Raw genomic sequence first — 27407 nt, forward strand, 5'->3', positions numbered from 1 at the left:
TAGCCAGGCCCTGCTGCTCTTCATGGGCATCACCTACCTGGTGTCACCTTTCGGTGGCTGGTTGGCTGATGCCCTCCTGGGCAAGTTTGGCACCATCCTGCTCAGCATGGCGCTCTACCTGCTGGGTATGCTGGCCTTCCCTGTCATCGCCGCACCGCACACCCGCCAGGGCCTCTGCGGGGACATCCCCTTGTTCCCTGTAGAGAACTGCTCCTCTCCAGCAGCCAATGCCACCATGGCGCCTTGCTCCCAGGTGGGAGCCACCCGCTACTGTGCCACCGCCACCTTCGTCGGACTGGTCCTCGTGGGGCTGGGCGTCGGGTCGGTCAAGGCTAACATCACCCCTTTTGGGGCAGACCAGGTCAAGTATCATTTGGCAGCTGCCAAATCGTTTGTCGGTGCCGATCTGAACCAGGGGATGGCTGTCAGTCATGTGGAGGGGCTTGCTTTGGTGGGATGGACAGTGCACCTACTGATTCACATCTCTGTAGGTGTTAAGTCTCAGAGGAAATCAGATCATCCAGCTTTGTTCCCTGTGTAATGCAAGCTGTTATGTTTTACTCTGTTTGATACAATTTTGGTGTCTGTGGTGTCTGATCTCTTAGGACCCTTGGTTTCCTGGTAGCCCTGCCTTAGGTGTGGTACCTGATTTGGCTAAACCATCACCATCTTGAGGAGTTGGGCTGAATACTTAATGGCCACTAAGTGGATTGTTAAGTATCCTTCATTGTGGAGTTTGTACCCATTTAATTTGACCTCATCAGGTAAAATATCTGCTATACTTTTTAGCTTTGACAAAGGCAGCACGGGCCTTCTAGGGCAGTAGTCAGAGGCCTTTACCATCCTGTGATAAATGAAGGATAGAGAACAAGTAGTTTTTTATGCTTTAGGTATTCTCTGTGTACTGCACTGTGCCCTTGAGTGATATTTTTGTGCAGGCTAATGTTATGCCAGATGACGAGTGGGAAGGTGCTCTCAACATGGTAAACATATTACCTGGGCTGTTCTCATAAGGACATGTCCTGTCAAATGACCTTACTCTGATCCAGTTCAGTGATGTCATCCATTGGATCATCACTGCAGAACCAAGTGGCTTTACAGAAAATATTTGAGAGACAGATTATAGTTCAGTATCAACTAGAATGCACCGTTGCATGTCTTTTTTTACAATCTTACGCTAAGGTAGTATGCTGACTGTGGATATTGAATTGGAGTATAATTTCAGCTTTACAAATTGAAAATTTCAGATGCTTAGATACTGAGCAGCTTTTGTAACCAAACTGTTCTTGATGACAAAACAAAGAAAATGCCTCTGATCCAGTTGCATGTCTGTTTACTGGTCCATTGAGTTCTGGTTAGTGCGGGTAGCAGAAATGCCATTAAATTCTTTGTGAGAGGTAGGATCTACCACAATATCTTTGCCAAATATACCTCTGTTCTCTGCTGTGCAGTTTACATTTGTCATTCTTTGTCATTTCATATATTATGAATTCTGGAGTTCTGGGTGAAAGGCAGTATATAAATGTAAAACATTATTATAGCCTAGGATTGTGTGTCCCCAGTGTATTGGTTCTGTTTAAGCCAGTATGAGCCCATCAAGTGAAATAGCTTTAATGTGACTTTATCTTGTAAGGTGTTTTTCAAAACTGACTGCTTATCCCCAGAACACTTTATGAACATTACATGTAAGAGATAAATAATGGCAGGAACAGAGAAAAAGAAGAACCATTGCCAATGGAATTGTAGCTGTTGTAGCTGGATTTTTTTAAAGGCTTTCCCCCAGGATTTCACGGAAAGCAGTTTTTGGCTAGGTTTGCAGATAATTCACAGTGATTTATGTAGGGTGAAGTGAAAGAAATACTCCTTTCTGGCTCGTAATAACCAGTAGAGGTCTGCTGAGGACTGAATTTTTCCTCTTCTCTCTTTTTCTGGCTTATCTATTGTTAAATATATTACAGCATACCACTTACCTTGTTGTGCAGTTTTTGTCCCTCTTGGGTGCCTTCTCCCTGCATAGGAACATAGCAAACTGCTGGGTAGATGGATATGTATTGCTGAGAATAAAGTCTGTCTCGTGGAGTCACATTCTTGGGAGGCTAGAATACTATGCAAACATGTTTTGGCTGGACGCATGCTGATAAGATTTGTCCTCTTTCCTTTAAATACCAAACAAAGGAAAATATGAATTGTATATCATGTACTCCAGCTGACATGAACCACCTATCAGATATTGTTAATTACATTTCATTGTAGATCTCTTAAAAATTACCATGTAAATTTTTCAGTTTTAATGGATGTTCTATAATGTGTGTGGAGAACCCAAATACAATGAGGATTTTTTTTATTTAGAAGAAAAGAACCACTTCGTGGAAAATTGGAAATTCCAAAATTTATTTTCCTCTGAAGTTAAGAAGATGCTGTTTCTTAATTTCTGTTAAATGGATGCTTTTAAAAGGGCTGTTACCAGTAACTAGGTAGACTTAGTGTAGAGTAACATATGCCAGTCAGTTTAGCAAAAAAACCAGTTACTGCAAACTAGGTATAGACCAGCTTTATTTAACTGGGTTTATAAATAAGGGCCGTTTTTCTAGAAGTTGCAGATTGATCCGTTGTACAGGTCTAAATCTGAACTGCTGGTTCCCAGAATAGTGTTTATAAATCATGTGATCTGTGTAACCTGGCACTTTCCAGTTCCCCTTTTAAGAGTGAGCGTTTTATGGTTGCTTCCTGTTCTATGTAGCAGTTTGTGACTTTCTGTAGTTAGGAAACAATATGACTATCCCTCATTATTGTGAAAGCTGGTTTAACTTCAACATGGAAGCCAACGTTAGTAGTAGACTACTGATGTAGTGTCAGCTATAATCATTGTTCTAATTATAGATTAATCTGTTTTGCGGTTACGGTGGTTAGAGATGGTAGTTTTAACCCACAGTGGTATCTTCTTTCTGAATTGCCATCATAGTCATTAAAACTATCAGTCTATAAAAAATCCTGCCAAAAATCTTCTAGCTTTGCTAAAACTATTGTTGTTACAGTAGCATTGCCAGAGGCAGGACACTATTGGAAATTGCTGGTGTAAAGATGGCTTTAGAGTGATTTTTCAACCTTTTATTTTTTTATTTATTTGTAGAACTTAGATTTTTCCAGCCTTTGGGGAAGGATGGGGGACCATATATAAAGAATTGAAGGTCACTAACTGCAAATTACTTTTTTTTTGTTGTCCTTATTGAACTTCTTAGGAGACTGGATGTCTAAGACTCTGCAGATAACAGTTTGAAAACTGAAGTTGTGGCATTCACGTGGGCAGTACTAATTTGTTTCTGTTTCCGACAGAAACAGAATAGGTATGACACTAGTGAGAAGAAGCAGACTTGAAGTGTGGATTGGCCAAATTTTAGTATAAAAATTTGAAATTATGTAGCAACTAAGTACTACTGTGTAGCTCTGTTACTGAGCTCTCTCCAGATGCTCTAAAAGAATAACTGGTGTCTGTAGCGATGGGTTAGAAGGTCAGAATTCTGTAAGAATAAATTTGACTACGGAAAACTGCTGTCATTGCTCTTTCTTTTGTAGGCTAAGGGCAAGGGCAAGCTTCTATGTTTTCATCCTTGCTCAGTTGTATGACTGTTCACATAGTTGGCTGGGGTAAGTTTGGTGGGTTTTGTTACATTTGTCACTTGTGACTGTCAGTCGATTGCAGGAACAAACTAAAACTGGTAATGTAGGTAACTTCTAAATAATCTTTTTCCTTTTACGTGAGTTAAAGCAGGAGGTCATAGCTTTGGATCTGTCGTGATGTGAGGAGGGAGAGAGGGAAGATTGTGACATACTGAAACTGTGAAATGTTGGGGTTTAGAAAATACTTGAGATCATTAGTAGATGATGTCAGAAATCAGACGTCACAATGGCATGGTAGGCACGAGATGGGCACTAGCTGCAGCAAAAATAAGAAATCCTGTGGATAGCCGTTTCTTTGAAACTGGCCTAACTGTAGAGAGCTAGGAAATTATTTTGTGGCAAATCAAAGCATCTAAACGCAGAAACTATGGAGAAGCAATGATGCTTGTATAGATTACTGGCTCTTTACATAAAAGTCAGGGGAATCTGTCTAATAGAATCTTAATATTTGAGCTGTGTAGTATTTTTTTTATTTCAAGCTGTACAAACTGCTTTGGTTAGTACTTGAATCAGCTCCCAAGAAAGGTGTTGGTGTTGAAAAGTCCAGGGGAGGGATAATTCAGCAAGTGATCATCTTTTCTTTTAAGTTTGAATGAGGTCTAAGTATTAACCTTAAGGACAGCTGAGCTGTGGAAGTTGCTGCCCATCAGATATTTTTAATGACTTTGCATCAGGTGTCGTAACTAAAGATCTAGTTACTCTTTCTCTCTTTGTTTTAGTTGTGTTTAAACTTTTGATCTGATTGTGAGATGTTAACCTTATATCCTAAATGAGTTTGGAGTATTGCAGTGTAGAGTTACACAGCTGATGTGTCCTCTGCTGGAAGTGGCTGTGAATAACGTAATGATTACACAGTTCCCATAACTAAGTGTTCCAGGCATTCAGGATCCTTTATCATTAAAACTGTGGCCGTAATTACATGTCAGCTGACCGTAATCAGTCTGATATAAGTGTTTTGTATTAGAAATTTTTACTTTGAGAGCTATTCATTTGATTTTGAAATCCAGTGCCGTGTAGGTCCCAGTTATAAAACTCAGGATGTCACTGCTTTCTTTCTGCATTTGGATTAACTGTTTGTAAAGTATAGTTATCAGATATATCAAGAAAAACACCTTTTGGACTATAGAAAAATCAAGTGTTAGGTTAGATTTTCTTTTGCAAAAGTTATGTTAGATGTCTTGAAAGTAGCAAGATTATTTCATTTCCTCTTTAGAGCCCTACCTGAAAGCAGCAGCACTGACATGTGGCCAGTGACCGACAAAGCAGCTGTGGTCAGAATGCTTAGAGTTGCTCATTTCCTTAATTTCTTTGTTGGTGGGTTTTTTTTGGTGTGGGTTTTTTGTTGGGGGGGTGGGGGTGGTTTGTTTTTTGTTGTGGTTTTTTTTAATTAAAATTTTTTGGAGTACATACGGTTTAAAAGAGGAATATTTAGGGCAATTGGGATGCTCCTTGTACAGTGCAGGAGGCCATTCTGTATTTTTATTGAAATAGAAGCACTACTGGATTGTTCCTTAGTGTTTATGGAGAATGATATGCTATCCCATTTAGTAGGGAAAAAAGGTGTGAAAGGTTTGAAGAATGCAGAACAGTGAACTGGAGGCTCAGTACTGGATATTATGCAGTGGGAGTTGATCTAAATAAGTGACAGCTGTCCAACACTGGTGTATTCTGTGGAAAATGTCTGAATCTGAGCTCATTTGCAAAACAATGTGTTACCTAGAGCAAATAAATTGTGTGTATTAGATACTTGCTAATGTTCATTCGAGTCAGGGCATCTTTAAAACAGTTTTACTACAGCAATTTTGCTCAGTCATAGGAAGCCTTGCACTCTAGCCATGGCATTTTGCTGATACTGTTGCATTTACTTCATGTAAGGAGTTTGAGTAAAACATGGTAAACCTAAGGTGACATTTTTCATATCTTTTAGGCACTACTACTGTTTTTTCAGCTGTTTTGTTGTGATGGGGACAAAATCTTTTAAATGTACTTATTTTAACTTTCAGTGCAGGGATGTGGAACCCTTAGCCCACAGGACAGATTCGATCCAGGACCCACGCCATACTTGTGCCACTTACGTGCATCATTTTCCTGCTGCAGTTGCTGATAGAATGTTAAGAATATAATGAAGTTGGTGGTGCTGGTACCACAAGGAGAGTGCTGCTATTTGAACAGAGATGAAATTGAGCAGAGGGAGGGATAGACTTTTCTTTCTGCTTGGGTGATTGAAAATAATGGAAGCATAAGGGAGAGAAGGAGAATTTCCTGCAGTTTTGTGAAAAATACTTGTCCTTGATAAAATTAAAATAAAATAAACATGATTTTCGTGGTCCCTTATTAAAATGTAGCATCTACTTATGACTAGAATAAACCAATCTATTTTGTACAATCATACAGCTCAAGTAATAGCCAGCAGCAGGAAACTTTGAGAGCCTGCTGTAAATGTAATATAGCTAATACTTTGGGCAGCCGATATGTTTAAAAGGAACTACAAGGATTGCCATTTAATTCTACCATGTTTTCTGGTTGTAGAAAGATATTTTCATAGTTCTTCCACTTTGACAAGGTATTCCACCAGCTAGTTTTGTGTGATTTTTTTATTAAGTTATTAATGTTCATCAATAAAATGTTGTAGTGGCATTTCAGACATGGCTGTGATTTTCAGACTGTGATTTTTAGTGTGTATATATACTTTCAAAAGTTTCAAAAAGGATACTGGAGATGGGGAAGGAAGTTTCAGGGAAGGGCCACAGTCATGGTCAGTAGTTTCCATGCAAGGAATCATGAAATAGTCTACAACTTCCTATCTTTGAAAAGGCAGCTAGAAGGAAGATGTGACAGTGGTGGTGTGTGGAAATAATGGTCAGGGGGAGAGAGGCAGAAGTGGCCCAGCAATGGGATAAAGCTCAGCTGTCTTCTGTTGTTCCCTGGAACTAGGTAAAATGAGTGAGGCTTGTACAGGGCAGGTTCAAAACAGACAAACGGAGGTGGTTCTTCCCACTGTGTAATTAGCTGGGGAGCTCTTTGCCATGGGATACTGTGGATTCTTACACCTGACCTGGGTTCAGAGGTAGGCTGGACAAGTTCATGGAGAGGAGATCTGCTGCATTTATTAAGTAGATAGAAGCCATCCTTCGTTCAGGAAGTTTCTCAGGAGCTAATGGTTGGAGGTTGGGATAATACTTGACAGAAGCATAATGCTGTACTTGCCTTGTTCTTCCCTTTATCGAAGTTTGCTTTCATCTCCTAGCTTTTCTTTGCATAGGTGTGAGCAAGGTCATTTTTAAGAGGAAGAAGGGAAGTCATCTTCCTTGCAGAAAGTGTAAGAGAACTGAGACTTTATGACGAAGAAATGGAAACCTCATAAAATAGCTTGCCAACTCTTTACATCAGTTGGAACACTGTGTTTATGATGTAATTGTTTGCTAATATCCTGCTGACATTTGGGGTTTAGAATACACTACTGCAGTGTTTTCATACACTACTGCAGGTGATGACTGTTAAATTAGGAACTGAGTACCAAGTTGAAACAAGAAGTTCTCCCTTTCCAGGGTTTAGGCTCTGAGATTGTATTTGACAGGCTAACAGACCTACCTGAATGCCTAACAATGCTATTAACTATACATAGGAATAGATGCCTTAATGTTTATTTTGTTAGGCTTGGTTAAATGATACAGCTGGGTTTGTGCAGCACTGACAAACTTGAAACTGTAAATCAGAACCAACAATGTTAAAAACATATTTCAAGACATAGTTTGCTTTTCAAATTGCAACCTAAACACAGATCTTTTGAAGATCAGGCAAATAAGGAAGGGAAACTTGCAATTAGAAATCAAAAACAACTGGCAAGACTGGCACATGGCACTGACTTGCTAGTGACTGTTAACAGCCTCTCAGTCATAAAACAAATGTGTCAAATGTGGTATTATGGATTCTTCTACAGACCAGGTGACCTTTTTAATGTATTTCAAATTTTAACTTGCATAATTTCTCTTACATCACATGTTATAAGTGATGCTAGGTTCCCGTGACTTAATTACAAAACATGGGGTGGCTTATAGTAGGCCATACAGAATAAAAAGTGATGGTGAAAACTATAGAGGATAATTCTGTAAACCAGGGATATCTTTATTTTCACTGGAGAGACACTGAGAGCTTTAAGCAGAAAAATAGCAGTATGAACAGTGCTGACTTAATAGAGGGATAAATGTTTACTGGGACCTTGTGACACCTCAGGCAACCCAAATTTAATTTTTTTTTTAAAGGTCAGAATGGCAAGTCTTCAATTTATGCTCTAATGAGAGGCATTAGGACTGTGTTAAAATTTAAATTTGTGCTTTAATTACCAGGTAGTTGTTTGAGGCTTAGAAAATGGAATATGGTTAAGTGTTCTCTGTATACAGTTATAAGAAGCAATTGTTGGATACTACTAATACATGAATTTTTAGGTAGCTTAACTTTTTTTAATTAAAAAAATAGTTTTTCAACTTCTGTGTGGACTATGAGACACTAATCTGAGTGAGCTTCGTCTAGAGAAATGACCAAATGAGAGACAGTGCAGTAGAAATAATAACAGCCTCTATGGGGAAGCTATGTAGTTTAGTATTGTATGTCTTTTTTTATCCCTATGCTGAACTTCTAGAAGGTCACTGATGTAATGGGGTAGCTCAGTAAGGTGTCATTTCATCAAATATCATGCTAAGTCCAAACACTGACATCATTTCAGTATGACTCTAAATTAAACCTAAACTCTTCAGTGCATTGAACTTGATTGAATTCTAATAAACAGGCTTCATTTTCTTCAGAAATTGAATGACTTGTTTTTAATCTTTTCCAGGTCAAAGATCGGGGTCCAGAAGCCACAAGAAGATTTTTTAATTGGTTTTATTGGAGTATTAATTTGGGAGCTATTCTCTCTCTGGGAGGCATTGCATACATTCAACAGAATGTGAGCTTTGTTATTGGATATAGTATCCCAACAGTTTGCATTGGGATTTCATTCATGGTTTTCTTATGTGGTCAGAGTTTCTTCATCACAAAACCACCTGATGGTAGTGCCTTCACAGACATGTTTAAAATTCTCGCATATTCTTGTTGCTCAAGGAAGAGACACGTGGAACGTTCAGCTAATAGGTTTGTAATGAGCTCTTTTGTGTAGTCTGAATTCAGTTAATCAGCCTAAGAGTTGGAACTTGTTAGTTCATACTAGCTGGCCATAAATCACACTAGAGAATACACTAGAATATGGAGTTTTGCTTTGAGTACTGGGACTGGAAAATTTGAGTCCTGGAGATATTTTCTGGGATTTCTGGGATGAGAGAGGCACATCTTGAGATCACTGGATGTCCATGCTGCAAGATCAAGTCTGCTGTTTGCAGTTGCACACTATGTCTGGCCACTTCAGAGTTTCTAAGAAGTGTAACGTAACCTAAGTATGCTAGTTTTAAGCATTAGTTAACTTTCTTCTCTGCATAGATATGTTTACGGGATGCCTTCTGATTTGAAAAACACTATCATCTGCATTTCATGTTTTAAGTGGCTTGATGGGCAGCCAAAAGGTATACTGGCGTTTTGCTTTCCAAGTGGTTACTCTTCTCTCAAGAGATATGCTCATGGAATACTGGTGGCTGAATTCAGTCGCTGATGATAAGAGATGTTGGGTGCCTCCTCTGCAATGGTTTTTCACGTATTCAGATTGCAAAACAATTCAATGAATTAGAATAACCTATATTTTGTAACACTGTTTCTTAAGTTCTGCATATTGCAGTGCCAGTTATTTATGCATGGTAGGGGGGAGGATGGGAAATAAGAACATCTTTATAATGGCATTTTTCAGCTTGTGCTTTCACCTGCTGATGATCCAATTCTGGCCTAGTTGTTTTGCTGTTAAGAGTAACTTATTTTGGAAATGGATGAGCTTTTTATAATGAAAAGAAGTGCTGCAAGATTGCCAGTTAAATCTGTTTTTGTTGTTGTTTAACTAAATGTTTCAAATCCTTTTCAAAAGCGAAGACCAGGGAGTACTTCAGCAACCTCGCAAGCAAAGCCTTTTTGAGATGGCCAAGCTGTCTCGTGGGGGCCCATTCAGAGAAGATAAAGTAGAAGATGTGAAAGCTCTCGTAAAGATTATCCCTGTCTTCTTGGCTTTAATACCTTACTGGACAGTGTATTTTCAAGTGAGTAGTTCCGCTTGATTTATTTTACATGTCTAAAAAACATAATTTCTAATGTAAGAACCCTAACTTCCTCTTGTCCCAACTACATTTGAAAGGTCTCAAGGCACTAGCTTCAAGTTGCAGTTCTGAGGCTGTGTTATAAATCTAACTCCTCTCTGAATATTACCCCCCAGAGCAGTTGCCTGAAGGAAACACACAAAAGCTTTTTAGGGGGAAGTGTTCTATAAGGTTTACTTACAGTTAGCATTCAGTAGCTTTTATTCTAGAGAAGGTGAATATTGAAGAGGATTTTTCAGAACTCTGGTATTGACTGGCTTGTTTAATACCCATGTGCTCAATAATGTTAACTACTTTTCTTTCTCACACCTCAGGTTAAAAATCACTTAAATAATACTATGATAGCAAAAAATAGTACTGCATGATGGTAGCTTCTTCTGAGTTTTTTTACTTGCTAGATAAAATCGTTGTGGAAAGCTGTATTAGCTTGCCAGTATGCCAAAGTATGTAATTTCATATTTTTCTGGAGGTTCTTTCATAAATATGAAACTTATCCTGAAGTTGAGACATGAAAAATGTCTACTAAGAATACTTTCAAATAATATTTTGATGTAATAATAAAAAGAAAATAAAATCATTAAATGGATAGTTAAAACTAACAGTTGTACAAATTAATATATCTTAAATATTGCACTGTGTTTCGTCTTGCAGTTGATTCAGATAGGTCAAGGTAAGTGGTCTAGATTCCATTTTAATTCATTCCTTTCTGGTTCTTCTGTCTTAGTGAGATGAATTAGGAAAGCAAATATGTTTGGGGGAAAAAATGCAGAAATTGTTTTTGAAGTCACATGAATCATTCTTTGTACTTTTAGTAAAATTAAATGCAGGGGTTGGAACATTGCAAGCTTTTTTAAACAATAATTCTTTTTGTTTTGCTATATTAGCACTTTGATATAATAATTATTAAAAATGTAAAAGTATCTTGCTCTCGGTACTCCTTGTCCAAGTAATCTCAACTCATCTTTCCTAATGCTAGATGCAGACAACATATGTATTGCAAAGTCTCCATCTGAAAATTCCTGAAATATCAAATGACACCAACTCTATTCATACGGTAAGTAGGGCAAAACAAGTGAAAAGTATGTTTTCTTTAGTTGAGATGCAAAATAGGTAAGTATTGTACAAAAATTCCAGAAAGTTAAGGTAGTGGCTAAAGGGAATCAATGGCCACAGGCATTAGACATTTAGAAGCATGACACATAATACAGAGATTTTGGCATATCTCCTGGTATATGGAGTTCACACCATCCTGTTTTGAATGTCTTCAGGTTATTTTCACTGCTTTAATTAAGAGTGTCTTTATCCTTCAGTGGACAAAGTATGATCTTTAAAGAAAACTTATAAATCTGTATGCCCTAAGTTTTTTAAAGTTGTAAGTAGTACAGAAGCATTCCTACAAACTCAGTAGGAATACCCATACTTAACTGAAACATTAGTATTTGCAAATTTGGAATCTGAGATACATTTGTAACTTCATACTGCTTAATCAGTATTCACTTTACCTTGAATCAGTTTAGCATACTGAAGGAAGTTGTTCAATCAATATTTTTCAAGAAACGCTGGCATCATGTAATTGCAGAAAAGGTACTGAGAAATAAAAACAAAAAGTGTTAGTACAGGTCTGCTTTTCCTTAAGCTCTTCTAGGAACCTCTGCCCAATACTAATTAAGACATGTTTCTTCTCGATGAGAGAAGCGTGAAATATGTGTATGCCCTTTTAATTTGCAGGCTCCTGATAGAGCAGAAAATGGAAAAGCATACATTTAAAAAAAAAAAAAAAACAACAGCCATGTGAGTGATTGTATGAAATACAGTAGTGCCAGCAGCATTTGGTATTTCTCTTCTTTCTTACCAAATTCAGCAATGACAAAAAATTCCTAAATCCTTGACTAATTACACAAATCAGACTTTGTACATTAACTGTTACACAAGTTAATGCTGGTGTGATATTTGAAGCAAACGAAAAGGTGAATTGGAGAAGGAGGGAAATTGACAGTTTTACAGTTTTGCTAAATATTTCAAAATATGCAAGAATTTGACTAGCTCAGCAGAATTCACTGTGCATTTTTCAAAGTAGGTAAAAATTGCTAAGCAATGTATGTATCAAACTGCTGAATATTTTCATACAGCCAAAGCACCTTATTATTCCATTTTCAAATTCATGATCTTGAAATGCCTGGGAAATGTTAAGGAGAGGTTAGGATCAATTCAGTTTTACCATCATCATCATGACTTCTCAGGGTTGGCAAATTATGAACCAGAAAGCATTTGCCTGGGTTCTTTGGAGAACTGCAATGACAACTGCAATGCAGAGCAAGACAGCAATAGTATTTTTAATGACTGTTGTTACAACATGTCTGCATGCAGAGAGTGCTAAAAATGTGCCACGTACATACGCTAATGCTAGTTGGAGATTTTGACAAAGCCAAATACGGGCACAGCTTGGTGTCAGTGAACAACTTGGTGCTCTTGGTGCAAACTCCTGTGAGAGTGTAAACTCCTGCTTTCATTATGAAGAACTAAGGGTTCACGTTTTTGCAGTTCATCATCATCTCAGCCATACTAGAGTGATTACAACCAATCAGTGAAACAAGGTTCTCGTGCAATGAGAGGTGCATGCCCACACTGTTAGAGGCTGAGGACTTGGGTTTTTGAGATACATGCAGTGGTTAAGATTTGTAGCCTTGATGGAATCTGGTTCTCTTCATCTCTTACTGTGGCCATAGATGTAGATTGTCATAGGCCCCTTGATCATCCTGGATAATCTCTAGAAAGATATTAATCTATTCTAACCTTGAGTTTCCACACACAGAAACAGTTTAGTATCAAAAACTGAATCTGCATCAGAAACACATATATCAAGCAGTGCTTGTATTTTGGATCAAAGAGCCGGTGTGATGTACAGTATCACACTGTTCTAAATGCAATTTTAAAAAATATCCTCAAACCAGAACAGTTATATAAATCTTCATGTACTGGCTTGGTTTGTTAGCTCAGAACAGATGCTAAATGTTATTAAGCTTGTCCCATTCATACAGGTGGGAATCTTGTTGTCAATTACTGAATCTTGCAAATGAGAAAGCATACTCTCTGTTTATTTGACAAGTGTAATTTAATTTTAATTGAATTTTGTATTACATTTGTAAAACTCTGTTTCTACTGTTGTGTGGCATATTTCTGAAAGTTATAAGCCTAATAATAGAAGAACTACAGAACCTGGCTATTAAATGTTTCTCATGACTGAAGTACAAAAAAGTTTAATTGTGCCAGATTAGAGTATGTCACTGGAAGCAAAATAGTAGGGACTATTTAATTGCATTAAATCACTTCCTGACTCGTGTGCCATTAATACTGACTTTGAGTCAGCTTTTTAAAAATGTATCTTGGGGTGTATTTAAATAATCTGCACAATTTTGTTTACTAGATTTGAGTGGCACAATCAATCATTCCTCAGTCAGATGTTATATGACTAAAAAAATCTTAACGGCAGAGAAGCTCCCAAAGGATAGTGATTTTTCCATTAAACATATTCCAGCATGTATGCAGGAACACCCAGATGTTGCAATAATGCTAATGGCCATCTCATCTTTCAAAAGGTATTCAAATAGTTTTAATTAGTTAACTTTTGTTTTAACAAAAACTAATTCAGAGTAAAGATCTAAAAGATGAGCGCTCTGAAACTTAGAAATCTTGTAAAAATTCCTTTGCAAAACATCTTTGCTGAGTTTTACATTTTGTTTTCTTAGAGTGCTTTCTTCATCTGCCCAGTAATTTCTTATTCCTCATTTTCCTTGAAACTATGTGCAGTATTACTTTTTTGTGAAAGGAACCTTTTTGCTCTGAACAGTTGATGTTGTTCAGTCCCAGGAGAAAGCTCCTTTGTGCTGCCCTCCATCCCCTCCAAAAAAACCCAAAACCCAACCTCAGCACAGCTGGAGATGCATCTTGAAAGTGAGAATATGCAAAACTGTTGGAGTTACTATGGTGAGGAATCACTTGTGCTTCTGAGCTAACATAATTATGAACTGTCAAATTAAATGAAAACCTGAATAGCTGAGTGTTTTCCTCAGTTTTTACACACTCTTATATTTCTTTTCACAGTGTCTATTAGTGCACTGTCGTTTATTTTGGATCTTGGTGTTTCATGAAAAATATTTTTTCCTTTGTAAAGTAATAGCAAAAATCAACCCTTAAGCATGAAATTGATAACTTAAGTCATCTATCCTTTCAGTTTCCAGCAGCCTGGTTGACTATGTTTGATGCAGTGCTTATTCTGATTCTAATACCCTTAAAAGATAAATTGGTGGACCCCATTTTAAAGAGGAATGGCTTGCTCCCATCCTCACTGAAGAGGATTGCAGTTGGAATGTTCTTTGTAATGTGTTCTGCATTTGCTGCAGGTAAGAAAACAACTTTGAGATCTACTTACATGGTTATTTATTCAGCAAGTTGCAACAGCATTTTTAAAAAAACCTTCGTGAGTTTCTAATTCATGATTATTCAGCAGTCTTTTTCATGGGATATCTAGAATGCAACTGCATGGATGCATTTCCCACCATGAAAGATTTTATCCAAAAACTTAGTAAACTCTTTTGAACATTTGGACCACTTTTCCTGCCTGAAGTAGACTTTGAGTATACCTTTTAAAATCAGCTTGACAGTTAAAGTTTTCACCTACAGTGTTACTTTCTAATATGCTTGGTAAAGGAGACGTATTTGTTTTCTGACCATATTTTCTCAGCACGTACCTTAGCTTCATGATCAGCGTTTGGGTTGCCTGAATAAAGCTTCCAGCGTTTGGATATAAGGCTGTTAGGCCTCCTAAAATAAAGATTATGGTATTGTGGATGTCCATGTTGTCTGATTTATTAACAATTTTTCTTGAAGGTGAGAATTCGTTTACCCTGAAAAACAAATTGGTTAAGAAGTATGTTCTTTCATATAGTCTGTCTTCCAAGTATTAAAAAAGTGAAATTTTACCTAAAATCCCTTCCCTTTATCTGAAATAATATAGTTGGGTTATGGATGAACACGAGTTTCATCCCACTTTGGGGGTTTTTTTCCCCTACCTTAATGTTCCCTAATGTTTGGGAATTACTGTACTGTAAAATAGCTTAGCTATAGCATGAAAGGAAAAAGATAGCAACTCTGTTTAAACCATAAATCAGCTGCTTTTGAGATGATTTAAAGTTGTTAAGCACTGCTGATGTGGAACTGAACATCTCTGAGCAATGCTTCACAGAACCTATAGCCTTCACTTAGTATCACTGTAATGAACATATTGATAAAGCATTATAGCATTAAATAAATTAATTTCAGCACTTGTAATCTCCTATATTTTAGAGAGAGGGACACTTTATACAGCTATTAAAATTTTTCTCAATGAGAGAGGTAATTGCCTTATTAGGCCAAGGTCACTTTGTATGTGGGCAAGTAAAGTTCTTAAAGCAAAGTCATTTAAACTTAAAATAGGAATTCTCTTATTCCATGTTACTTAGGACACTGCTACCAGCAAAAGAAGATGATGTAAAACAGGCAAATGTCAGCTCTTTAAAAAGAATCTGCTGGCTCACATAGATGTGGAAAAAAAGCATACCAAGCTATGATAGCTGAGCTGAGGAATGATTTCATATAGCAGAATTCTTAAAAATTCAAATGCCTTCTTGTTTTCTATTCACTTACAAATGTAATGCATGATTTTTCTGGTTTGATCCTCCCCTAACCCTCCCACAGTAGAAACTGAGAAGGTGAATTCTTTGTGTGGTTATCTGCAGTCTGGTTGGAAAGTTTAACCTTTTGGAGAAACTTAACATCCACTCATCATAACATGAATTTAAGAGATTCAGTTGAGACAAATTTGGGGCATAGGAAACTCCATTTATTTCGGGAGGCGGAAACTTCTGTTGGTTTATGTGTTTCATAAAATTTTTAGTTTCTCATTAAATTGTATTTACTGAAGCTATATTTTAATATTCTTAAAATACAACATTACTTCCAACCATTTTTGCCTTATAGAGAGATACTGATTTAAATCTTAAACGTATAAAGATGTTAATATCTTAACTTGCAATCTTGGAAGTATCTTCAATGATCTGTTTGTGCCATATTTCCACTTTAACTTACTTATCTAACTGGCATTAGTTCTGGATGCTATTTAGGCTGCCTATTAGATTGTTTAGATTATTTTAAATATCTTATAAACTGTGCGAATACAACTGATTAGATTTAATGAACATCTGCTGTGCTTCATGCATTTTATCATAAATTCTGAGCAGCAGTATTTAAGGTTATTGAACTGGAAAATCTACTTTATTTATAGAGTTTAAACAATTATAGAAAACTTAAGATTCTTTTAACTACTAAAACTGTAAGATTAAACTTGAAGCTTGTTTATCAAAGTCTAAGAAATAATCAATAGATTTTAGATTCTGAATTACTCAGCTTTGGAAAAAAAAATTACAGCAAAGTTTGGTATATTGTAGTTACACTCCTACATGGCTAAATGCCTCCTAAATCTCCTTATGTTGTGAAGAGTATCAAACAGTTAAGGATCACTAGATGTTTTGAGGTACAGTAATTTTGTGCTGAATGTGTATGAAATGAAATTATGTCTGAGTTCTTAGCTGACTACTTTGTTTACCTTTTAAGTTCTACTCTAAAATGTTTGTCAGCTATATTAAACCCAAAACCTCAAGAAACACAGCTTTATTTTATCAACTCCTCATAGTTGAGAGGGCACTGAGGTGACTGAAGAGCTAAAAAACATACTTAAAAGTAAGATGGGTAAGTGGTCACCTAAAAAGAGTGAGGAAGGTAGAGAAAATGTGGTGGCCTGGCGCTAAGAGTTACTAAGTTTAGAACAGTCTTTACCTCAAAACCAGATGTTATTAAGGAAAAAACTCCATTTTGGGGCCTCAACGTAGCATTTATATTAACTTGAGTAATTCTAACCTGTTTTCCCTCTACAACTCTGTTTCAGAAGGTTAGCCTGTAGAGCTGTTATGAGATTTTGTGCTTGAATAGATTCTTAACTGCTCTGAATAAATAAACATGGGTTATACAAATACAGCTTTCCATTAGACTGACGACAGGAAGGATGTTGAGATGCTGGAGTGTGTCCAGAGAAGGGCAACGAAGCTGCTGAGGGGGCTGGAGCACAAGTCTTATGAGGAGCAGCTGAGGGAACTGGGGTTGTTCAGTCTGGAGAAGAGGAGGCTGAGGGGAGACCTTATCGCTCTCTACAACTACCTGAAAGGGGGTTGTGGCGAGGTGGGTGTTGGTCTCTTCTCCCAAGTAACTAGTGATAGGACAAGAGGAAATGACCTCAAGTTGTGCCGGGGGAGGTTTAGATTGGATATTAGGAAAAATTTCTTTACCGAGACAGTGGTCAAGCATTGGCACAGGCTGCCAGGAAGGTGGTGGAGTCACCATCACTGGAAGTGTTCAAAAAACGTGTGGACATGGCGCTTCAGGACATGGCTTAGGGGGCATGGTGGTGTTGGGTTGATGGTTGGACTTGATGATCTTGAAGGTGTTTTCCAACCTTAATGATTCTGTGATTCTTTTCAATGTACTTTGTAAGTCATTTGTTAATTTGTGCTCCCTCAGTCTGGTTTTCAGAGTTGAAAACTACAGTGATGAAATACAAGGTTATCCTTAAGCATATGATTTCTAGAACTTCTTTTTTAGTTATGGCTTCACCTACAGACTATAAATAGGGACTACAGGGAGCTTTCCTCATGCTTTCTTCCCAGCTTAGGTCTCTTTCTTAGGACTACTAAGAAACTGCATGTCATGGCATGAGGTGGTTTTGGCAAAGATTAGTCATTTCCCTTGGAACACTGTCACTTAGCAGAGAGAGGGTGATTTGATTGGCCCCCTCAAGGTTTGTATTCACAGATTTGGGAAGAAATAGGAGAACAGATACTATATTGTGCATTAGAAATTGCTTGTGCTTGTTTGCATGAAAACTGCTGTCAGCTTCAGCCAACATCACTAATTCTATGGCAGAACTACTGTATGCCTTGAAATAAAAATAGCAATAGTCTGAAATGCTGTGTGTTAGGAAATAAGGAAATACATACTCCTGTTGATAAATTGTAATTGCAGTGCAGGACTGAATCCTAATTTAATTTTTAATATGAAGAAAACAGTGTTTGCATCTTAGGTCAATCTTTTCTTCCCCCATCTCCATGTAGGAATTCTGGAAAGCAACAGACTGAAAATTGTAAAGGTTAAAACAATTAATCAGACAATTGGAAATGTTACATACCATGCTGCAGATTTGCCAATATGGTGGCAGATTCCTCAATATGTGCTGATTGGATTCAGTGAAATATTTGCAAGTATAGCAGGTAAGAGTCTTCGTGTGTTTTAGATCTGATTTCGTATCTTATCATAAATGATGGATTCTTTGAAAATAAATATTTACTTCTCAAATCATTATAAATAAGCTCTAATGTTCCCAAATACAATATGATACAATATAACTTGATAGAAGTGGCAAAGCACACAATTGTCTTTCACATTTAAAAACCTGCTATATAAGAACATGATTTCAAGACTGAATTTCAAGCACAGCAACATTTAAAATATTTGCGTGTCTTCCAGTTAGCATTGGATATTTGCAAACCTTAATGGAAAACAATACACTTTCAATATTGTATTTTAAAGAATAGTTTTAATGTAATATTGTTTCCTCTGAATCTTCCTTTGTGTTGCAAATACAATTTGTGCTCTGTAATTTTTTTCTAAACTAGTTCTTTGGTGAACATTAATAATGAAGTTGCTTGTTTTTATACTGTTTTATCTGGCTTCATTTATAGATCAGTTTTTCTATAGTTGTTTTAGTACTTCAGTGTGATGCTAGGTAAACTGAAACATTGTTCAAATCTTGCCTTTCTTGAACAAATGCAAGAGATCTTAAACTTCTTAATGCTTTTCTGTGTGATGTAGTGGACAGCTGTGTGATCATGTTGATTTTTAAGCTGAAAGTGAAGTCGGAGGAGAGGGTGAATAGGACTATCAAATTTTATTTTCTGGTCTGTTTCATATACCTGCAGGGCTTATTAGCAGGAGGAAAGCACAGGCGATGTATCTGTTGGCACTGTGGTATGCCTAACACTGGTTTGCTATGATTAAACAAGTGAAATGCTATTGTGAATCTCTTAGCACAGTGTTTACATATCCAGTGCTTGGGAGCAACGCTTAGTTACCAGTAACAGAAACCTTTCATGATTGTAGAAGTAGATATTCTGATGCTACTTAGATAGAATTGTAGGGCTACCTGGTGTAACATATTGGAACTCCTCCAAGTGACTTGATTTAAAAATCATTTAGTATTTGCTTAACTATGGTTACTTATTAATGTGTTGAAATACTGTTTCAGAATACTGAACGTTGAAGATCATCCACTCAAACTGGCATTACCTATAGCTCTTTTTCTTCAATTCCTTATGACAGAACTTCCTGGTTTCATTTCCTCTGTAGGAGGTTACTTTCATTCCTCACACTGGGCAAGCACAGTGGGTTAAAATGAGATTCTCTAATTCTGTAAGATCTTGCTGGCAGTAGCCCCAGCTGTCACACGGCCCATTTGTTCCCCTCTTAGTGGAACAGAGAACTTCTACTCCATCGTGTTTCTGGTTACATGTATTCTACTGTTATCACAGTTAGGAAATAAAACAAGGTGGTTTGATTGCTTGGCAAGTAGAACAACATGTGGGGTTTGATTTTTTTTTTTTTTTTTTTTCCCCCTCTCTCCCTTCTATCTGCTCATTTGTTCTAAGCTTTTCTTCCAGCTGTCTCACCTTGGATTTTATGTGACTGGAAGAATTAGACATATACATCACATATTAAACTCTACCTTAGTTATTTAGCATGTTGGAAGAATTCTTTTTAGATATGGCTTTGTCTTGTGTGTATTTGTAGTTTTGTGATATGCATTCAAATGCATCGCTAGTGTACTCTTTCTTTCCTGGTGGATGGTAGGTTGATGCTTCATGCCAGGTGGTTGTTGGGAGTGTCCTCCAACAGTTAGGTCTATGCATGCACCTGGAAACCTGCACCTAGCACAAAGTCTTGTGACAGTAAACAGAAGATTTGGACATAAGGTCCTACTGGATTGCACCCACTGAAATCCTAGTTCATCACTTTTTGTACTGCAGCAGTCAGAATTGTAGATGCGCTGCTAAGTGTCGGATGGCTGAAGGTCTGAGGTCATCGTCTGATACTTGATAAGTGTCCCATTCCTGGCTCCTCCCATGGTTTTCACCCTGCTCACCCCCTCCCCAGTGATGTATAGGCAAGTCCTTGAATTAATTCACTTCAATCAACCACTAGTAAGGTGTGGGGAAGTTTGTTATCTTTAAAGCACACTAAAACCCAGGATGCTAAACACTTTAAATTCTTAAATGAAAAGTATGCTTTAGCAGTGCAATCAATATTTATCCTTTGCTAGAGGACATATCTGCATAGTCATTGCTGTCCTGTATTACAGTACCTTTCATTATGTGTGAACAGTAGCCGTCCCAAATCCTAACACATAAAACCTGAAGATGGAAGTCTTGCTTAATTGAGTTACTTATTAAAACTAAGGCTGTATTTAGCATTTTTGTCGAAAGAGTAAAATGAGTGAGTTACCTTTAGTTACAACTTTAGGCATTGTGCCAATTAAATCTGAACTCAGATAAACAGACAACTTACCAGAAATGCACATGTTTCTGCAAAAATAAATTAATTTCTTCCCTCTTACACATTCTTGTTTCTGTGTCAGGCACTTACTAGTTTATAGGTGTTCACAAGGAGAAAATAACAAACCTATCTGCAGCTTGTGAAAAGGGCAAGGACTTGATGCATTTTGTTTGCTGAACTCCAAACTGATGTTTTTTTCAACTGCTTTAGTGGACTTCTTTGTGAGAAGTAAGGTCTTTAGGGCTTACACTACTCTTATGTGAATACCCTGCTGTTCTGCACTTGCTAGGTCTGTACCAACAGCTTTATAACTTCAAAAACTGTTGGTCAATGTTAGGAAAAATGCAAATGCTTCTCTTTCTTTGAAACAGAAATTCCATGCAGATCTTAACTGCTTTGTGTATTACACTTTGATTTGATTTGTTTTGCAAAGCTTTTTTTGCTGCCTTCTGATTGTTATCTAAACTGAATTCTTAGTATCTTTAAGAGGTCTTTCAAGAAATAGAGTATACTTTACCAATTTGATATTAAAAGTTGATAAAGGCATCTGTTGTGCTATGAAACTCAGATTTAAAATAAGCAAAATGTTAATGGTTACAAAACTATGGTGATTTGGAAATGTTATTGTGAATTAAAAGGGACTAAATGTCATAAGAGCAGAAACATACATTTCTTTTTTTGTTTATGGTAAAACTAAGCATCATCTTATTAAGCCACATTAGTTACACTTGAGGTACCTTTAAAAAGATGACACACATTGCATTAATCTTTTGTATTATTCTGTCAATCCGCTTAAAGCACCCTTATTTAACTGGGAATCATAATCTCACATGACAACACCAACTCGAGGGTTTAATTTCAAAACTGCTTGTTTGAGGTAGCATGAAATCGTTATCAATGGTTGCCAGCAGGCAAAAATATCTCTGAAGGGAAAGAAAAGATTTTATATTCTTTATGCCAGATTAAATACTAGGGTTGCTGGAAACATTATTCAAGTTTAGAAACGTGCCTTATTTTGTTGCAAAAAGTGCATATATAGTGTTATACCCATTTTGTTTTTTCATTCTGAGTCTTAAGATCTTTTTCCAGCAGTAACACTTGCATCCAGTACATTTGTAAAATGAACGAGAAAAGAAATGGGCCAGATCCTTTCATGTGATATACTTGAGCTTAACTCGTACAGAATGTACAAAAGCCTGGTGACTAAAATGTGACTGATAACTCTGGAGACTTGTGGCAGCTATGATAACAAGAGGTTAAAAAACAAGCTACTGTATCCCAAGAGTAGTTTACTTTTTTCTTTAAGTGCAATTGGTTAGATAAATACTCCTTGAAAAATCTGAATTGTTATATTAGTGGCAAAGCCTAGAAAAAAAATTTGAGTTTTTAATTCTCAAAATAAATATAATGCCCAACCCCGCTTGCAGATGTCTCTCCACCTCTGTAGCGATTCTCTCATTATGGTTTGAATTTACAGGAATCCACAAAGCCAGTTGCACAAAGAATGTTTCAGTTCCCTTCTAGAATCACAGACAGGTTGCTGTTGGCCCATTCTGATGTGCTTTGCGAAGGAAAAGAGCAGCTGTGTGTTGGGTGATTTCTCAGGTGGCAGTGCAGAATGCTGTTAGATCAGTGAGAACATATAGTCCTGTTTCTCTTACAAGAACAAAGTTGCTCCCTCACAACAGCAAATTGACCTGTCTGGCTTGTAGTGTTAAGCCTTTTCTTGAAAAGAAATGCCAGTGTATTTCTAGTAAACTCTCTTCTCTGGAGTCGCATAAGTCAAATACCAGTAATGGTGAAAATAAAGCATACCTTTATTATGCAACACATAAGATTTGTGCCATTTTCAGATCTATAATGCTGTCTTTGCCAAGACAAATGTTAGATGAGGTAGCATTAATTTTCAGTATGAAGCAGACTGTTTTGAAACAAGCATTTCGCTTGTCAGAGAAAAAGCTCAGCAAAGAATGTATTTGACTGTCTCTTGTGAATAATCCCATTTGATCTTTGACAGGGGTATTATTCTAAAAAGGAGAGTTAATCATAGGCATTAGTCTTTGCAAGGTAGAGCTGAACCCCGTGTGTTCTGTTGGTACTAAAATTCAGTAGCACAGATTTTCAAAGTGACATCACTGGTATGTTTTCTTGGTTTTATTGGTTGAAAATTGAGTAAGGATAGCTTAAAGATTAAATCCCATTTCTACAAGTTTTAAAAAGAATAGACCACAAAGCAACGAGCTTGGAGAATTCTAGATCAAAATTAAATTAAATCTAATTACTGCCTTTCCAGCTATAATTAATTTCTCTGTCTGCACATTCAGAGATACAGACACTGAGTCTGTGAAAAATAAGTGTTCTTGGTGGTCAATGCAAGAGTGACCTTCAATTCCTGGTACTTTGTTCTCAGCAGGGAACGCCATGTGCTTTGTAAAAACTGCACAACAGACAGGTAATACAGAAAGAAGTGAAATGGGGAACATGGAACTTGCCAGCTTAGAGTTAGTGTAATGAATTCTTTTAGGATAATTTTAGACAGAAAAATGAATATGCTGCCTCAGATTTCTTGGTTTTACACATGTAATATTAATAAGATCAAAGTGTGTGTCTCAAATGTTGTCCATTTAATGGGTTGATACATTGATGACCTTTAACAGGGTTCATAAAGCAATTAGAGGGAACTGAGAACTGATAGGGATTCACTACCTCAATTCCCTGTCTCCTGAAATCCAAGGCTAGTTTTAGGTCTTTAACATACCAGAAGTAGTATACATCTGTAACTCTAAACTGGAATGAACTACTACTGTTTCTTAGACCTTCCAATAGCAATTTTTTAAAATCTTTTCATACAGGTCTAGAATTTGCATATTCAGCTGCTCCCAAATCTATGCAGAGTGCTATTATGGGGCTGTTTTTTTTCTTTTCGGGGATTGGATCATTTGTTGGCTCTGGATTGTTGGCACTGGTGTCTATTAAAGAAATTGGCTGGATGAGTAATCACACAGATTTTGGTAAGTTATTTTCAGCATATTCATAGCCTATGAAGTAGAAGGCTTCCTTCAGAAGCAGTTAAGCATCAAGCATGTGGAACTGTTGAGTCTTAGCACAGTTGTTATTTTAAAAATATGAGTTTTTCTACTGTTCTGTTAAAGACAAAGTTTCACCTGGCATTTAAGTATGAAATAATGTGACTATGCAAAATGGTACATTGTCCTCATGAAAGCGTGGGAAACATGCATGTAGTATTTTGCCTCTGTAAGGCCTGTCAACTACCTGCTCAGCTGTTACTGCATTTCATCACTAGAAATTACTTACGATTTTTGTATTTGAGCAAAAAAATATTTATATTATGTGTGGAAGAAGAATATATTTGGTATAAAGTACTGAAATTACTTTCTGGGGGCATGGGGAGTAAAATGTACCCAGCTCTCTCTTACTGATTATTCAGCTTCCTAGTTTCAAGAGACATCGTGGAAATTACCATGGGTTAATTTTGCATTTCTGTCTCCTAGCTATTTATACTTTTAAAAAAGTCCAACGTATCATCTGCTCTGTATTGCCAGTTGAAGGTAAAAATAATTATTGGCACCAGTAGGTGGCACATCGGGAATTTTAGAAAATCATACCATCAATGGGCTAATTTGTTCCAACAGAAGGAGCATGAAAAATTCTTAAAACGTATGCTAGACCTACTATGTATATATGGCTTAAAAGTGCAGCCTAAACTTACTTTAAATTTGGTATGAGAGAATTTGCCATTTACACTTGACTTGCATCCTACCAAAAAGTAACGTAGTCTGGAACAGTACATATACCACAGGTTGTAATTTTTGTTTTATAGGTGGCTCTTTAAAAACTGCCAAAGATGACAAGTAACTTTATGGAAGTGCCTTCACCAAATGAAAATTTAATCACATTGAGACTTTTTTTTCCCCAGTCAATTTCAAAATTAGAAGAGCATCATCTTCTGCAATTCTATATAGATGTAACTCAGTTGATAAGGGCTCAGGACGGTAATAATTTCATACAAATTAATGTGTGTGATATTTGATGGGTTTTTTTGAGCCTCTTGCCTTTGTTATCTGAAGCAGCCAAAGAGAAGACAGTGGCTAATATTCTCGTTAAATATTTAGGTTGTACTAAATGTACCCAGAATTGACTAGAATGGAAAGATGTTACCTTTCATAACTCATTGGTCATCTGTTTTGAATAAGCTACTTAGCTCAGTGATTTGTCCTTTAGACAGCTGTCAGAACTGGGTGTTTCTACCTTAGTCCAAAGACTTGATATACTATTGAGCCTTCGCAGCAGCTATACGTCTGGCTTAAGGTTGAAACACGCGGTGGATGATTTTGATTCGTAGCTTTTATAGTAGCTACTGTTTTAGCTGTTCATATCCGGAATCAATGGGACTTCCTCCTCTGCTGTTAACAGACCTCAGCTTTCATTTGGTATAACATTATTGAAAGTTATCAAATTCACATCTAAAATTTACTTAGGCCTTCCAGGGTAGGAATTGTAAGGAGGAATCTTTATGAATGAATGACTTCTGAATTTTTCATTAGATGCTGCATAATAACTATAAGCACATGCACGCAGTTTCTGCTATTTATGCTAACTTGTGATATCATTTGAGGTAACTGACTGGCTCCAAAATCCACTGAGAAAGTTTACTCTCCGCTGGCACTTCAGTGGTGATTGCTGCTATTGAAATGGATGACTGTTATTTCTCTGACAAAAACTGAGATTTCATGGGTTTAATATCCTATCTCATAAAGGATAATTACTACTTTCTAAACATGCCTGCTCTTGAAATGGAGATTCACATGTACATTGTATTTTAAATGGCAAGGAAAGACTCTGTTTTATTTTATTACATTTTTTATAAGTTAATTTAATTGAATCTTAAGTTTCAGTAATTAAAGTAATTTAATCTGAACATTTATAGGCATGCTGCATGAACAGCTTGTTAGGATCAATGTATACTTCACTATTTTTTTACTCTCTCTAACCTTTTTGATAATCATAATGGTCCAGTTGGCTGCGGCTCATGTGGCGTGTTGGAAATGAGCCACAATATATTGTTCTTGGAAGTATGGCAACAGTTAGTGCACGTTTCTTCATAGAAGAATAATGTTTTAGCAATAAGCTTCCTTAATTTAACATTAACAAATCACTAATTTATAACAACTTTGAGGGAGTGTCAAAGGTGAATTGACCCAAAAAGAAACCAGGTATGGTTTCATGAATTCTGAACTTTGTTCCAGAAGAAGGCTGAGAGAAAATCTCAGTAATTGCTTTCTTTTTATCTGCAGAGTTGCCAAACTTTTTCCTTAATAGCATTCATTTTTTGATTCTTTTTATTTTATCTTTGACTTAGCAGAGAAGGGAGGTACAGGCCTTCAGATGCAGAGAGATGATATAGCATTAAGCAGGGGTGAAAAGGCTGCTGGAGAGGACTCTCTAGTGTATATATAGTACGAAAAAAATCATACTTTCACCTGTTTCAGTTAGCTGTAAAACATAACAGACTTTTTTTTTCCTTGACTAAGGTCTTATCACTTCACTGTATTCTCCAGGCTCCTTAAAAGCATACCAAGTCAAGCTGGTAAAGTCTTTAAGTTACTAGCCTGTATGAATGTAGCTTTGCTGCATTTCACTGGCAGCTGTTTTCTGAACAGTTTACAGTCCAGGGCTTTATTTTTAGAAATTTCTTTTTCAATTCCATTAAGTGGCCACAGCACAGGGATGTTTTCTTTTTTTGCTTTTGAAATGAGTTGTCTCCTCAAAAACTGCTAAGTGATCTCTATTGCTTACATTACAAAGAAAGTAAATTCTAGATGAAAATACATATTGAAGTTTTTAGCTGTTTTATCTGAAGTCAGCAAAGCATTGTGCAGCATAAGAAACCAGACTTAAAAACAAAAGGGGGCGGAGGGGAAAGAAAGGAAGATTATTAGCCTTTTAAAATTGTTTGACTCTCATGAAGCATGCCCACTGCTATATGTATATAGTCTTTGTTTGCAGAAAGTTCTTACAGTGGTAGGAGGAGGTTCCAGTTCTTTTTGTAAGAAAGAAATCATGCAGTAACAGCATATCAGCTCCTTCAGCGACATTACTTGGTATTTAAAGTATTGAAGCACAAAAGAAAGCAATCCTTGTACTGTGCACATCTTCCTCAGAAGTTCCATCTCTTGCTCTGGATAATTAAAAATGAAACTACACTGTCAGATGGAAGTGTAATTTGGTTTGGTTTTGCCCATGTTTTGCAGAAAAGTCTTCACTAATTAAGCTTTGAAGGGATTGACTTTTTTTTTTTTTCCCCTCCCCAATTCCTTCTAGGTAATATTAATGGCTGCCAATTAAATTATTATTTTTTTTTGCTGGCTGCGATCCAAGGAGCAACCCTCTTGCTTTTCCTTATTGTTTCTGTGAAATATGATCATCAAAAATCAAAGATTAATGAAGTGGCTGCCAATGGGAGGATCTGATACCTGTTACAGAGGAGACTTTATTACAGCAGCACACAATGAAGTGGCAGTGCACCCTGAGTCTGCGAGATCTTATGTTTTCTCTAGTGAGACTCGTACTGAACTTGCATGTTACAAGAGTTCTCACCCCTGCCCCCTCTTGTGTAATGTAGGTAAGTGCCTTATGTTGGGGGGCTCATTTCTTGCACTAAGTCCTGGCAGAGGACAAACAAATCTTGGAAGTGTATTAACTCTAGGCATTCAAGTTGCTCTTTGTTAATCATGAGATGTTTACTTAACTCTTGAAAGTTGGGACACTTGCACTTGGAAATTGAGT

General features: G+C 36.9%; 1 protein-coding gene across 1 annotated transcript; it reads left to right on the forward strand.

Annotated features, from left to right (window-relative positions):
- Positions 1-4: 4 nt before the first annotated feature.
- Positions 5-27407, forward strand: SLC15A4 (solute carrier family 15 (oligopeptide transporter), member 4; the record flags this gene model as incomplete). The annotated part of the gene is made up of 8 exons (XM_010294665.1): positions 5-361; positions 8513-8808; positions 9683-9851; positions 10885-10962; positions 14140-14308; positions 18107-18262; positions 23453-23611; positions 26943-27407. Coding segments are annotated over 8 exons (1533 nt in total), but the record flags the coding sequence as incomplete, so codon positions are not given.

Source organism: Phaethon lepturus, unplaced genomic scaffold, assembly GCF_000687285.1.
Source record: "Phaethon lepturus isolate BGI_N335 unplaced genomic scaffold, ASM68728v1 scaffold54169, whole genome shotgun sequence".
Taxonomy (NCBI): Eukaryota; Metazoa; Chordata; class Aves; order Phaethontiformes; family Phaethontidae; genus Phaethon; species Phaethon lepturus.